The 13,455-nt window shown below is 41.4% G+C and overlaps 1 protein-coding gene across 15 annotated transcripts in view; it reads right to left on the bottom strand.

Annotated features, from left to right (window-relative positions):
* The window catches only part of Pkp4 (plakophilin 4), a 213,896-nt gene that overhangs the window by 91,156 nt on the left and 109,285 nt on the right, over nt 1-13,455 (bottom strand). For 14 of the 15 annotated variants that reach the window (XM_041631443.1, XM_041631444.1, XM_041631453.1 and 11 more), the window contains one exon: nt 3,254-3,366. The exons of the other annotated variant lie outside the window; for it this stretch is intronic. In XM_041631443.1, coding sequence (XP_041487377.1) covers nt 3,254-3,366 — 113 coding nt within the window. The remainder of the gene's footprint in view (nt 1-3,253; nt 3,367-13,455) is intronic. 15 annotated transcript variants of the gene reach the window in all.

Raw genomic sequence — 13,455 nt, 5'->3', positions numbered from 1 at the left:
TTTATCTTATCCACATCAGAATGGTTAAAATCATTAAAACAAATGACAACTCAGGCACACGAGGTTGTGGAGTAAGGTGAACACTCCTCCCCCGTTACTGGTGGAAGTGCAAACTTCGTACAGCCACTATGGAAATCAGTGTGGCGGTTTCTCAGAAAGATGGGAACTGATCTACCTCAAGATCCAGCTATACCACCCTTGAGCATATACCCAAAGGACTCTACATCATGCTATAGAGACACTTGCTCAAACATGGTCATTCCTGCTCTATTCATAACAGCCAGAAATTAGAAACAGCCTAGATGTTCATCAACAGATAAACGGATTAATAAAATGTGGTACGTTTTGCACAATGGACTATTACCCCACCATTAAAAACTAATGCAGGTAAATAGATGGAACCAGAAAAAAAATCATCTTGACTGAGATAACTCAGATCCAGAAAGACAAATATGGTATGTATTCCCTTAAATGTGAACATTAGCAGTTAAGTCATTGATAAGCAAGCTACAATAGAGATAGGTCAAGAGAAAGGAACTGGGGGTGGTGGCAGGGGACAGAAGGGAGATGCTCTCCCTAGGAAGAGGAAATAGAATAGATATCTAAGAATAGACAAGGAGAGCCGGGCGGTGGTGGCGCACGCCTTTAATCCCACCACTTGGGAGGCAGAGGCAGGAGGATCTCTGTGAGTTCGAGACCAGCCTGGTCTACAAGAGCTAGTTCCAGGACAGGCTCCAAAACCACAGAGAAACCCTGTCTCGAAAAACCAAAAAAAAAAAAAAAAAAAAAAAAAAAAAAAGAATAGACAAGGAGGGGAGACTGGAATAAGAGAATCAAACAGGGAGCAGGGGTCGGGGTGGGGAAGGACACCTGAAACTAAGGTCCATTTGTGGGATTGTATGGATACCTAATACATTGGCTTCTGGTTTGGGGAGCTGGGAAGAGGACTCTGTTTTTCTGCCTACTGATTTCTTATTCATTGTCAAGTTTTCTTCCCCCAACGAAAAATTTTAATGCAAACTTTTACTGAATCAGAATGCAGTGTAGCATGTAAAACTGCCCCTCACCCCCGTCAACGCCCCCATTGTTGAGTCTGTGCTACTTTTGTGTGCTGGACTCATTAGGGCTCCTCCGCTCTGGTGAAGGAGATAGTACATGTGGATGTGTCTGTGAAAAGGTACACACTGGAAAATCCCATTCTTTTGCGGGGTGGGGGGGTGTTATGCTTTACAAAATCTGACTGTGAGCTCATTTTTAGAGGTGAGGGTTCCAAAGACAGGAATTCCTGAATAATGGGGACAGTTTCACTGGACTTCAAATCCACAAATAGCAAGAGTATGGTACGTGTTTTATGTGTAGCCCTTTAAGACACAACTTAATGAGATAATCAAATTCAAATGCACCAACTTGTACATAGCCAAGTCTTCATTTCCTTAGCCCCTGCATGGACATTAAACACGACCCCAGGGCTTATCTGGGGGTCTGGTGACGCTCCAGCTTCTGCAAAGGCAGCTCAAAGCTTAGTGGCTCTTCCCCTCATTTTCTCTAGATATAAACTTTTATTATTAATATGGATTTTTTTTTTAAAGTTTAGCAGGATAAATCTGACTTTTTCTGAGTCAGCTATTGCCAGTGCCAGACATCCTGCCCAACCCATACTGGATTATTTTCTTACTACTATAAAGATTTTTCTATTCATCTGGCCCATCCTTTTTGAAAACACTCATAGCATCATATTCCTGAATCTGTAGATTTCTCTTTTTAATGCTAAAACTATTGATAGCTTTAAAAAAAAACTATTGCTTAGAATTAAAGATAATTTTTGCTTTTATAATGTCCCCTCCTTTGGTAAATTATTTCATTGGTTACCATAAGGCATAATTTAGAATATATAATATTGTAATATGTGGTAGCATATGTTATATATTATATTTATAATGGTACACCTTGCTTATGTGTAAGTTTTCTTAGTATAAAAGACTACATAGGTAACAAGATGGTTCAGTGGGAAAGGCACCTGTCACCAAGCCTAATGACCTCACTTTGACTCCTGGCTGGGACAAACACGGAAGAGGGAGAGAGCCAATGCCTGCAGTATGTTCTAACCTCCAGATGTGCACCACAGCATGAGCACTCACACATACACACACTCACATACACCAAATAAATAAACATGTTTTCAAATGGAAAAAAGGAAAAGACTTCCCAGATATTAAAAAAAATAGGTTCACCTGTGTTTACACCCTTCAATAGTCCTACTGACTTTATTTGTATGCTTGATGGCTTAAACACCCCAGCGCACACTGGTTAAGGCTGAGGCTGAAGCATTCAAGTAAACCAAGTCTGAGAGATTAAAAACCATACCAACTACTAACTAGAAAAGAGAGGCTACAGGCAGCATCTTAGTCAGGAAGATGATGTCTCCAATGAGTAACAGCAGAAACCGGGGAGAATAATTCAAAATTAATAACCAAAATTAGTTAGATATGACTCATGGGATTTGTGGCTGTAGGGTTACAGGTCACATACGCTTAAAATTGTGACTGTTACAAATAATGCATTCTTCTAGTGATCCTTAACTTTTAAGAAACAGATCTACGGATAAGCAGGGATTAAGGCATTGAATATATGGTAGTAATTTACCCAATAGCGATCTTTTTAAAGAGTAGAAGAGGCTATTTAAATAGAAAAAAATTGTGATTAAATATTATTTTCAGTTAAATGCTGTTTGTAATTACTGTATTCGACCTTAAAAATGTGATCATTTTGTACTTACCACATTGAACACTTTGGATTATTTGAGTATAATTGTTCTATAAAGCGGTTTCACAGATTTTAGAAAAACTGAAAGCCTTTCTAAAGGCCAACTAGTCCATTTTACTTAGAGATATGTATTAGCTTTAAAAGTCCGTGCCATGTTGCTGAAGCACCAGCCAACTCTACCAAACAGCTAGCCACTAACTGTGTGACCTGTCCATCAATGGCACGCATGCAAGATGTCACGTTTCTCAAGGCAGCAGCCCTCCTTTGCTGCACGAGCTTACCAGAGCTGTATCAGACACTTCGGCACAGGACTGAAGGACAATCAATACTGTCAGCGGCTTCGTACAAGGAAAATGAACAGGCATTTCTGGTGTCTGATTCGGAATGGAAGTTAACAGGAACAGCATTCTACAGGATGGGCCGCTGCAGCCCTGCTAACCGACCGAGACATGTAATTTGGGGCATAAAGATAGAGCCACTGGCCCTGTACCTGGTGCTGGCGATGCTTGGCGATTCTGCTCCAAGCCTACATCTTTCTAGCTGACTGGCAACAATCTGCCTTTCCACTTCCAGTTCTCGGGTGAGTCGCTGGAACTGAAGCTCCTGTGAGTCAAGGAGATAAAAGGTAGATAAGGCGACCAGGTTTGCTGCTCAGGAAGACAAGGATTCATGTTTGTCACAGGAAACACAGGAACATACTCATCACATAAAGCTACAGCGAGGCGTGTGCCACTCGGGTCCTGAAGGCTACGAGCAATTACTGTACACACGTGGGTCTCTTGCTTGCTTATGAGCCCTCTGTTTTCAATTCTAGTAAGGTTTTAAACAGTACTCTTCAGAGTGTAACATTAAACAAAGGGTGTGCAGACCCTTATCTGATGTTTACATGTGAACACAGCAAACATCTGGAGCTTCTCCTCCTCGGTGGCTAATTTTTATATCTCCCCTGCTATATACCACACTAAAACCACACAGAGATCTCCATGATGGGAATCACGGTACCATGCTTGACACAGTCACTGCACTATGGAGATCCACGGACGCCACAGTGAGTGTCTGGCTGTGTATTCTATCATACATTCTAGAATATAGACAAAAGAGTTTGCTCTATTCACAATGTATCTATCTTGCTACCCTGCAGACACAAATAAAAAGAACATGCTGGACTGTGGACTCTGAACTTGTCCTGGGAAATGGGACAGATGTCTAGAGAAATATTCTTTATGCTGTATCAGAAAAGCAAACCAATTTTATGATTAGGTGGTTATACTTAATTTATGCTTCTCTTTGTTAGCTTGACTGGACTTGATAAACAGAGAGCACATCATGCTATCAAGCACCAAAAGATCAAAGCAGACGCATTACTTACTAAAACTTCAAGTTAGAACTGATATCTGCAAAAATACACCAAGGTCTCGTGCACCATGGTATCTTCCCACACATCTATCCAAATGCAAGTACTTTAATTTGACAATGACTTATAGCTCGACATAGCAGGCGCGTGAACACTAAAGAAATAGTTATGACTATGTTAATATTTGTTTGTCAGAACATTTACTTCTCTGCAGCAACTACTTGACAGCATTGGTTTTGTAAATTCCATGGACTATTCTTAAAATAGTTACATGTATTTTTATTTTTTAGCTTTTATTATAAAATCTTGAATATAAAAAAAAAAACACAAACCAAAATTAGCCAGATCTGAAGTCTATATACAACTCATGAGCTTCCACACAGTTGGAAGAGGAATTTAGAACGGAAGCTGGAGTTTCTCATTCACATTTTTTACTCAGTACTGAATATATTTATGCACCTATCCACCACAAAAAATTACAGAATTAGAGCTAGAAAAACAATTGCATTTAATATTCTTTCATGAATTGTATCTATTACCTGCTTTCAGTTCTTCCACATCCATCCCCATGGTTAACTTTTTCTATTTTCTCTATTCATGTGTATTATATCTGTACCCACATGTACATGCATTTATATATACACACATTCTTGTCTAGATTCTGCACGAGAGAGAACATGACATATTTTTCTTTCTCCAATTGTGTGACCTTTCTTAATTTTATACATTCTAAGTTCATTCATTTTCCTGCAAAATTTTAATTTAATTTTTCTTTAGAGCATAGTATTCATAGATGTGTGTGTGTGTGTGTGTGTGTGTGTGTGTGTGTATATATATATATATATATATTATCCATTCATCTGTTGATGGACAACTAAGTCGTCCAATTCTTTGTTATCGCGAATAAAACATCAGTGAACAGGGTACAAATATCTCTATGGTGGAGTAGGGAATTTTCTGGGTAGATGCCCAGCTGGGACACATCGTATTTCTATTTTTAGACTTTGTGTGTGTGTGTGTGAAATCTCCAAATTGATTTCCACAATGGCTGTATTAATTTGCAACATTGGATAAGGGTTCCTTCTCTCCACATCCTTTCCAAGATTTGCTGTCAGGTTTATTAATGATAGTCATTTTGATGGGAGTGTGGTGGAAACTTAAAACAGTCTTAATTTGTATTTCCCCAGTGGCTGGGGATATTTAATACTGTGGCTATTTGTGGTTTGGTTTTATTTTTTTGCCATTTGTGTTTTTAAAAACTGTCTATTCAGTTCATTTGTCCAACTGTTGATTGGTCATTTCATTTACTTATTTTTTATCATTTAGTTTTTATAATTCTTTATAGATTCTGAATATCAGTCTCTTGTCTGCAGTGTAGCTGGTGAAGGCTTTCCCCCACTCTGTGGGTTGCCTGTTAGCTATGCTCACTGAACTAATTAAGGTGTGTGTGTGTGTGTGTGTGTGTGTGTGTGTGTGTGTGCATATGCACAAGAGCACATATGGGATGGAGGAGGAGACAGTCTCACTATCTCTTTAGGTAGCCTGGCCTGGCCTGGCCTTGCCTATCACTCTGAGATTCTACTCCTGTCTCAGCTTCCCAAGTGCTGGGATTAAATGCAATTGCCACTATAACCAGTTAAAATTAAGCACTAAAAAACATATCTAACCAAAGATGTGAAAGACCTCCTCAAATGACAGAAGATACTAAACAAAATATATATATTCCATGTTTCTAGGTAGGGAAAATTAATATTATGAAAATGTCTATGCTATCAAAATTAATTTATAGAATTAACACAATACCATTTAAAATTTCCATGTCATATTTCAAAGGTTCAGGAAAAATAATAAAAGAATTTATATAGAACCACAAACGATCACAAACAGCCAAAGCAATCCTAAGGAATGAGAATAATACTGGCGATATCACAATATACTCCCTCAAATTATACTATAGAGAGCTACAGTGATGAAAACAGCCTGGTATTGGCATAAAGTAAATGGATAGGGCAATGGAATAGAACAGAAGAACAGGAAATAAAACAGCAAAATTATGTACATATAATTTTTGACAATGGAGTAAAAAATATACTTTGGGAAGGAGGGGTATGGCCTATCTAACAAACAGTGCTAGCAAAACTGGCTTTCTCCCTACAGAAGAATGAAGTTAGATTCTTATCTTTGTCACCTGTACAACAATCAGTCCAAAAGGGATTAAAGATCCAAATTTAAACCTGAAACAAAGAAACTTGCCAAGAACGTTTTAAACAGAACACCCACAGCTCAGGAACCAAGCCCAAGTATCAACAGATGGGCCCGAGGAAAATAATAGTTTCTGCACAGAAAAGGAACCAGTCTTAGAATAGTTTTAGAGAAGCGATCCTCAACTGCTCATCACTTTCTGGTCCTGAGATCCTTTCCCAGTGAACTCGGAGGTGCAGGCTCGCTGGATAAGGCTTGGATGAACAGCAGCTGGCAAACAGTGCTGCAATAATGACTACGATGGGGGGGGGGGGGCAGAGAAGACCAGACAGGACTTGTCAGGCTGCTCTGTATCAACTTAAGGTAAGTTAAGGAGAGCATCATGCTCATCTTGCAATGTTTTAGAGTGTGTGCGTGTGTGTGTGTGTGTGTGTGTGTGTGTGTGTGTGTGTGTGTGATCTATTCTTTTATCCATTTTGCTCAGCTGTTTATTAGATATGTCTCTCTCCACAACACTGGCCATTTGTACCAAGTTAGTCCAGGAAGGCACTCCCAGGTCCCCAAGTTTCTGTTGACATTGCTCATACCCTGCTCTCAGTGACAAATAGGGACTGGGGCTGCCATGCTTTTCCACTTAGGGCCATCCAAGTTACTCCATTGGAGCAAGACTTCAAGTAAGAACACAGCCATGAAAAAATAAGTTCCTTTTATAGAAAAAAAAAAAAACCTATCATGGTAGATCTTTAAATTGTGTTTGTGGCATCTCCTCTGACCTCTGAAACCACCTTTCAAAAGACTGTAGAGCATATCTCTCATTGGAGTTAGGGACAAGACACAATTTCTCATATTTCTTACTCATAGCCAGAGCAAGTAACTTTGCCCTGGCCTAAGACACACTCCAGCCAGCCAGCGACTCACGTGTTCACCTCACACTGGCTCCAGAAAAGGGAGTCTCCTCTTTTCCCTCACCTCGGCCTACTGGCATCACTTCCTAAATCAGGCCTCAAGGTCAAGTCCCCCCCCACACACCCCCATGCACATTCTGTGTGTCACCAGGAGCACTGAGGCAACTCAGAAACAGCCATAGGATAGGCGTGGAGTGGTTGGGAGGCCTAGGAATCCGTGCCGGAACTCCCTGGAGTCAATATAACACCCTAAAGGGTAGAACAAAGTCTGTATTGTACCTCTATCAGGCAGGCCCAGAGTCCACACAATTGAACATTACCCACTTATTTTTCAAAATCACTCTGCTTATGGATCCACACTTCTCACTAGCAGGACATCATCACAGTGCCGAAGGCAGAGGACCAGGAAGCTGGAAAGCAAGGCTAGGCAACTGTTATCTCGTGGACATTTTCAGATAAAATATATGTTCGTTTTGTTTAAGATAAATATTATTTCTACAGAATACAAGCCAATCACCTTATGTAACCGGGACCCAGAAGAACAAGCGGGTTTTAAGAATTTGATAATTCTGTCCCTATTGCGTACTTTGACTGATGAGGAAGGTAGCATTATGTAGTCATACAAAAACACATCCAATGATTTCTAAAATAAAACTCATTAAGATAATTAAACAGAGATATCATTTGTATATGTTATCCTCTAAACATAAAAATGTGACTGGTCCTTAATCAGTATTCAGGACTGGGCATCTAAATTAAGGGGAAGGAGTAGTAAGGAGATAAAAATGTAAAGAATCTGCAGAGATAACATGTGACTATCTTAAAAGTCCAGCCAATAAAGCCACAGCCTTACCAAGAAAATGAAGGTACCAATAATATGCTCTAAGAGATAATCTGTGCATGCATTACAAGGCTCTTCATCTTAACTTCACTGCAGTCATAAATGCATCGATAAAGACCGAGGGAACATCAGGGCAACAGAAATCACGCTGCATTTCATGATGACGGTGGACAGGCCTGCCCAGTCCAGGGAGAAGGGTTCACGGCCGTAGATCGCTTACTACCAAGACCCCAAGAACCCCTTGTCATGGGCACACTCTTTGGCCACGCCTCCTAAAGAGTCCTGGAAAGGCTGGGTCCAGAGATGCTTCTTCCTTCTGGGCGTGGCTAAGGCTCTGTCTTCTGCACTGAGGTTTCTACCCTTCCTGCCTGTTCCTGCTGCTCCTTCCTTCTGTACAGGCACTCAGCTATGATGAATCTCTGCACACAAAACACCCCATGGGCCCCACCTTGGCCTGCCTCATGTTGGCTCCTTTTTCAGTGACAGAAGTTTCTTTCACCCAGTTTCTGGATATTGTGAGATACTTCGGTTACATAGGAAAAGTGCAGATAAGAAAGCAATCAACTTCTGTGAAAGTGAGGAATAGGGCAGGTAAAACAAGCCTCACTGCTTTGCTAGGACCTGCTTTTGCTGCCTTAAGAGCCTGTAGATTGATATCTTATGTTAAAGTACAATCATAGCCCTAGGTTTTCTTCTCCTGGCTTTCACTCCTCTCTCTTCTGGATCTGATGTAAATTATTCTCATGAATATTTATGTTACCGAGTCTACATATTTATATTTATGTAAATAGCATGCTGTACACATCCTTTGCAGGTTTATTTTAATATATTAAGATTCTGAGCTATCAGTATCAGTATGGGCAGTTCTTGCTCATTAATTTTCAGTGATCAATAATACCCCACTTTATGATAACACCACACGTATTTATGTTCTCATCATGATGGACCTATGAGTTGTTCCTAATCGCTTATGCAATTATAAGCATTCTGTAAAACAAACATTCTTGATTAAACCTTGTGCATACGAGCCAGGCTTCTTCAGAGCGGATACTGAAGGGTTATTTCTACTTAGAGGGATACACATCGTCAATTTTATTTTCTTTAAAAAAAAAAAACAATCTTATCACAGAAGATTCTTTTTATTCTTTATTTTTATGTTATGTGCATTGCTGTTTTGTCTGCATGCATGTCTGTGTCAGGGTGTTGGATCCCCTGGAACTGGAGTTAGCGACAGCTGTGAGCTGCCACGTGGGTGCTGGGAATTGAACCTGGGTCCTTTGGAAGAGCAGACAGTGTTCTTCGCTGCTGAGCTTCTCTCCAGCTCCTAATGGCTGTTGGATTATCTTTCAAAGCAGCTGAACTTCCACCTCAGCTGGCAATCGGTGAGGTCCCCCCACCTCCCGGCACTCACTGCATTGGATCTGGTCTCCCTCCCTCCTTTTTGGGAGTGTACCTGGCTTATACTTTGGTTTGTTAGTTCCTCAATCACTAACATTTACTTTTTGGGTGTAGTGGCTATTTAAGGTTTTAGAATTTCACAAACATCAAACTCTCAGGGGGAAAAGAACTCTTCTTTGCTAGCACAGTCCCACTTGTCTTCTATGGGAAACACCGCCCTGTGGTAAAGCTGGAATTCTATGGGGCTTTCTCACCGGACCAGGATTCTTCACTCTGAGCAGCCCTCATATGCAGGCCACAGGCAGCAACAAACTCATGGCTTCAGGTGTCCGTCCATCATGGTGGGGAGGAGTAAGGCCCAATGGCAGCCAGAAAGCAGAGGAAAGGGACAGAGAGGAGTCAGGGCAGAGACACCAGCAAGGACACCAGTGACCTTATTTCCTGCTGTTAGGTTCCACCTAGAGCTTCCAGAACCTCTCAAAACAGCAGCACCAGCAGGGGCACCAAGCCCTCAGTGTAGGAACATGGGGACATCTTATATTCAGGCCACAGCACCCAGCCCTCTGCAGGGAGAAAATCAGTCTGACTGCTGGGCTCAGGATGCCCCATTCCAGGCTCAGCGTCTGTGACCCACCTTCCTGTCTAGTTCAGCTCAACAGTGCAGTGTAAAGGCTTCATTCCGCCTATTTGTTCTGTTCAGGTGAAATACTGATCCACATATTCGGTCTATAGTTAAGGTTTTCTCTTTTATTTTTCTGAGCCATAGCCATGAAGAATTCCTTAGTATTAAATCATCAGTGCCTTGTTTAGGCTTTAGTTCATACACTGGGTTTGTCCCAAAGAAAATATTTTCTATTTTTGAGATTTCTAGTCTCCTTTCCCCCTTAAACATATCCATCTGTTGTGCAAGTTCATGTAGCTTAAAATCTCTCTCCTCCTGTCTCCCTTCCTCCTTAGGTTTTCCTCTTTGCTTCAACTCCCAGGCTTTAGTTCTCTTCCTCCTGAAAACGATTTCCGTGTTTCTTTGAAACAGCAGCACCAGGAATTCTGTGCATTTGTGTCTGAGGCTACCATGCCTTGCTCTGGCTTTCAGAAGCATCCAGGATTAGATGCCTCCACTCCTACCTCCTCTGATAAGCAGAAATAGCTGCATTGGGCTCTCAGCTTCAAAGGCTGGCGTTGCTCCTAAAATCGGGCCACACTTCACCTCCTGGGGTGCCCACTCTCTCACCCTCATTAAATCCTCTCTGATGGCCATAGTGCCACAGTCCTGACCCTTTCCAACTGTGCCCCGTGGAAGTCCCACTCTGCTTTACAAACCTCCTTTACACGCCGTTCATTTCTTACCCAGAATATTCGCCACCTCTGGGTTACTAAGAATACCCACCAGCTTTAACGGCAATGTCGTTCTTCCCTAAAAATACTTCTTTTCCTACAACTCTCTCTGGTACAGACTACGCACTCCTCCACACCCGACACTGAGGTGCCTTCCAGAAGGGAGGGTGTTCTCTTGGCTCCTCACGGGCTCTACTTATTAGCATAGAGTGTTCATAGTATTCCTCACCACCAGCATGTTATATAATCGTCCAGTCATCAGACCTGGAAACCATACACCGTCTTACACTCTCTTCTTTTCCCTTCTGGTGCAGGCCAGGAATTTGCCACGTGTGTGTCAAGGTTCACTGTGCTTCGAGGCAAAAGCCGTGCGGCCTCACCTGCTCATCGGCATCGCCGGTGTGTGCTCACTTCCTGGCTGCCTGCTTCATCACCGCAGGAGAAGCTATCGCGGTTTCTATGGCAGTGGTGCTGCCATATGAAGAAAGAGCAGCAGGCCCTACTGTGCAACCCGTGAAGTCTTCACGACGCCGGTTTCTATCTGCAGTCACTGCCGTGCTCTTCCAGGCTTAGTGGAGAGAGTGGCTCCCGCTGTCCAATGCTTCCCTCTCCTGCCCCCCCACCCCTCTAAGATCTTGCTCCTCTGTGTTAATATTTCCTCTCATTTAATACTGAGGTTGTTCTCATCTGAAGACACAGCACCGTGACCCCAGGCTTGTCGATCTATTTCCTTCTCCTGTGACCTATACTAGCCTTTCACTAATGATGCTTTACACTGTCTCCTTTTAACAATACAATACCATCCAGGGCACTAAAGTCATTAACACCCTGGGTCCTAATTAGGTTTCTTAGATTCAAGGCACCAAGGCAAGATAGATATGCACCATTCTGAGGGTATATTACATGAAGACACCCTATCTTTCATGTATTCAAAAGATGTGTGAATTGAAGTCATTATTGTTTTAGATGTTGAGGTAGGCACAGTTTTAAAACTGATCCTGTGATACTTCTCACCAGCAGGTAGACAAGCCCTGGGTGGACCTCAAGTACTGCCCCACCAAAAACCACTAAGAAATTCTGCAAAATCTAAATATTATTTTCTAATCTAAGTGGCACTAAACCAAAACAACCATATTTACAAAGGGTCCTTGGATTTCTCAGCCTCAAGATCTCAGCTAGTACCACAGAGGTGATCAGTGTCCGGATGATCTATCACAATTTAATGTCTCTGTAGCAGTCTCCCAATCAATGCAGAATTACAGAAACATAATTACAGTAGGAACATAAGACCCATCTCCCTTGTACTAACTAGTTCCCTCTGAATACCAACAACAATAGTAATAGAAAGACATGAAAAACTAAAACTGTCTTACTCAAACAAAAACCATCAGTTTTCCCAAGGATATTATTAATAGATATGCCCCTGGGAGTGAGGTGTGGGCACCTACATGAAGCAATTCATGGTTTCCAATACTTGTAACTCAAGGCTCCTCCTTATTTGTTCCCCACTCCCGAAACATGACACTCCTGTGAACGCCTACCCTTCTTTTCTCATCCCACTGTACAGTCCTGGCCATGACGTCTGTCCAATTCACCAGTTCAAGAGTGAATTGAACATTTCATTCATCATTTTATGTAGTATGTAAAATAGATTGCAAAGTTTCTGAAATTTATTTATTTATAAATATTTTATATAAAGGCCTGAATGACATCTTATAGACAATCCTTTTTGAAGTCCTTAAAGCATTTGAAACACATCTCTTAAAAAGGCAGCAAAGACAACAGGACAAGACAATTTGTATAAAGCTATGTTCTGCTTTTATCTGAAGTCACAGAGAAACACGAACAGAGGTGGGCTGGACCTTACGCAACACTTCATCGACTCTTGACAAATCAGCTGTTAGGGCTCTCACCGAGATAAGGTTTTGTGAACTTAATATTGAACACATAGTTTCAGAGGTATTATGCATTGTCCCCAATTTCAGAGGCCCTGTTCATTGTCCCGTCTTCTGCCTACTGCAATTATCTTTCTTTAACCATCCAATTCCCTCATCTCTCAAGCCAGCTCTGTATCCTTTGTAAATAAGCTTTGAAAAGTGGCTTAGCAGCCTAGGGGACTTGTCAAGTGCTGAAGTAGCAATGCCTTCTCATCTTCATTTGGTTTTCCTCCTAAAAAGGCACATATGTCTTATATAAAAAGTGTGTATATGCAAAACAATCAGTGATTCTTCTTAAGTCTTTCACTATTTGAGGTTTTCCCAGCATGGTTAAAATTCTTTACATCTGTAGAGTTCTGTTGTCAAACACCAAGGTGACATGACATGAGGACAGTGAGAACCTGGAGTCGGTGCTACCCAACAAATGGTAATGCTATCTTCCGACAATATGGCAGTGATTTGGTAGAACAGACATTTAAAGCATGATGTTCTTTTCTTTAAAATGTAGTACCTTTGCTATTGAGCTATTTCTTTGAATTTCATATTAAGTAATTACGAACAACAGCAAATATCAACAGTAACTTCAACTGACGTTCCCCTACGTACGTATTTTAAAACTACTAAGACGCATGGTGCACCAGGCGTGGCGCACACCTTTAATTCTGGCACCTGGGATGCAGAGGCAGGAGGATCACTGTGAATCTGAGGTCAGCCAGAGTT

The sequence above is a fragment of the Microtus oregoni genome, unplaced genomic scaffold (genome assembly GCF_018167655.1).
Source record: "Microtus oregoni isolate MIOR12 unplaced genomic scaffold, Mior012 000037F_ref0000500, whole genome shotgun sequence".
Taxonomy (NCBI): Eukaryota; Metazoa; Chordata; class Mammalia; order Rodentia; family Cricetidae; genus Microtus; species Microtus oregoni.
The sequence above is the reverse complement of the archived record's forward strand: the minus strand, read 5'-3'. Positions and strand labels throughout refer to the sequence as shown.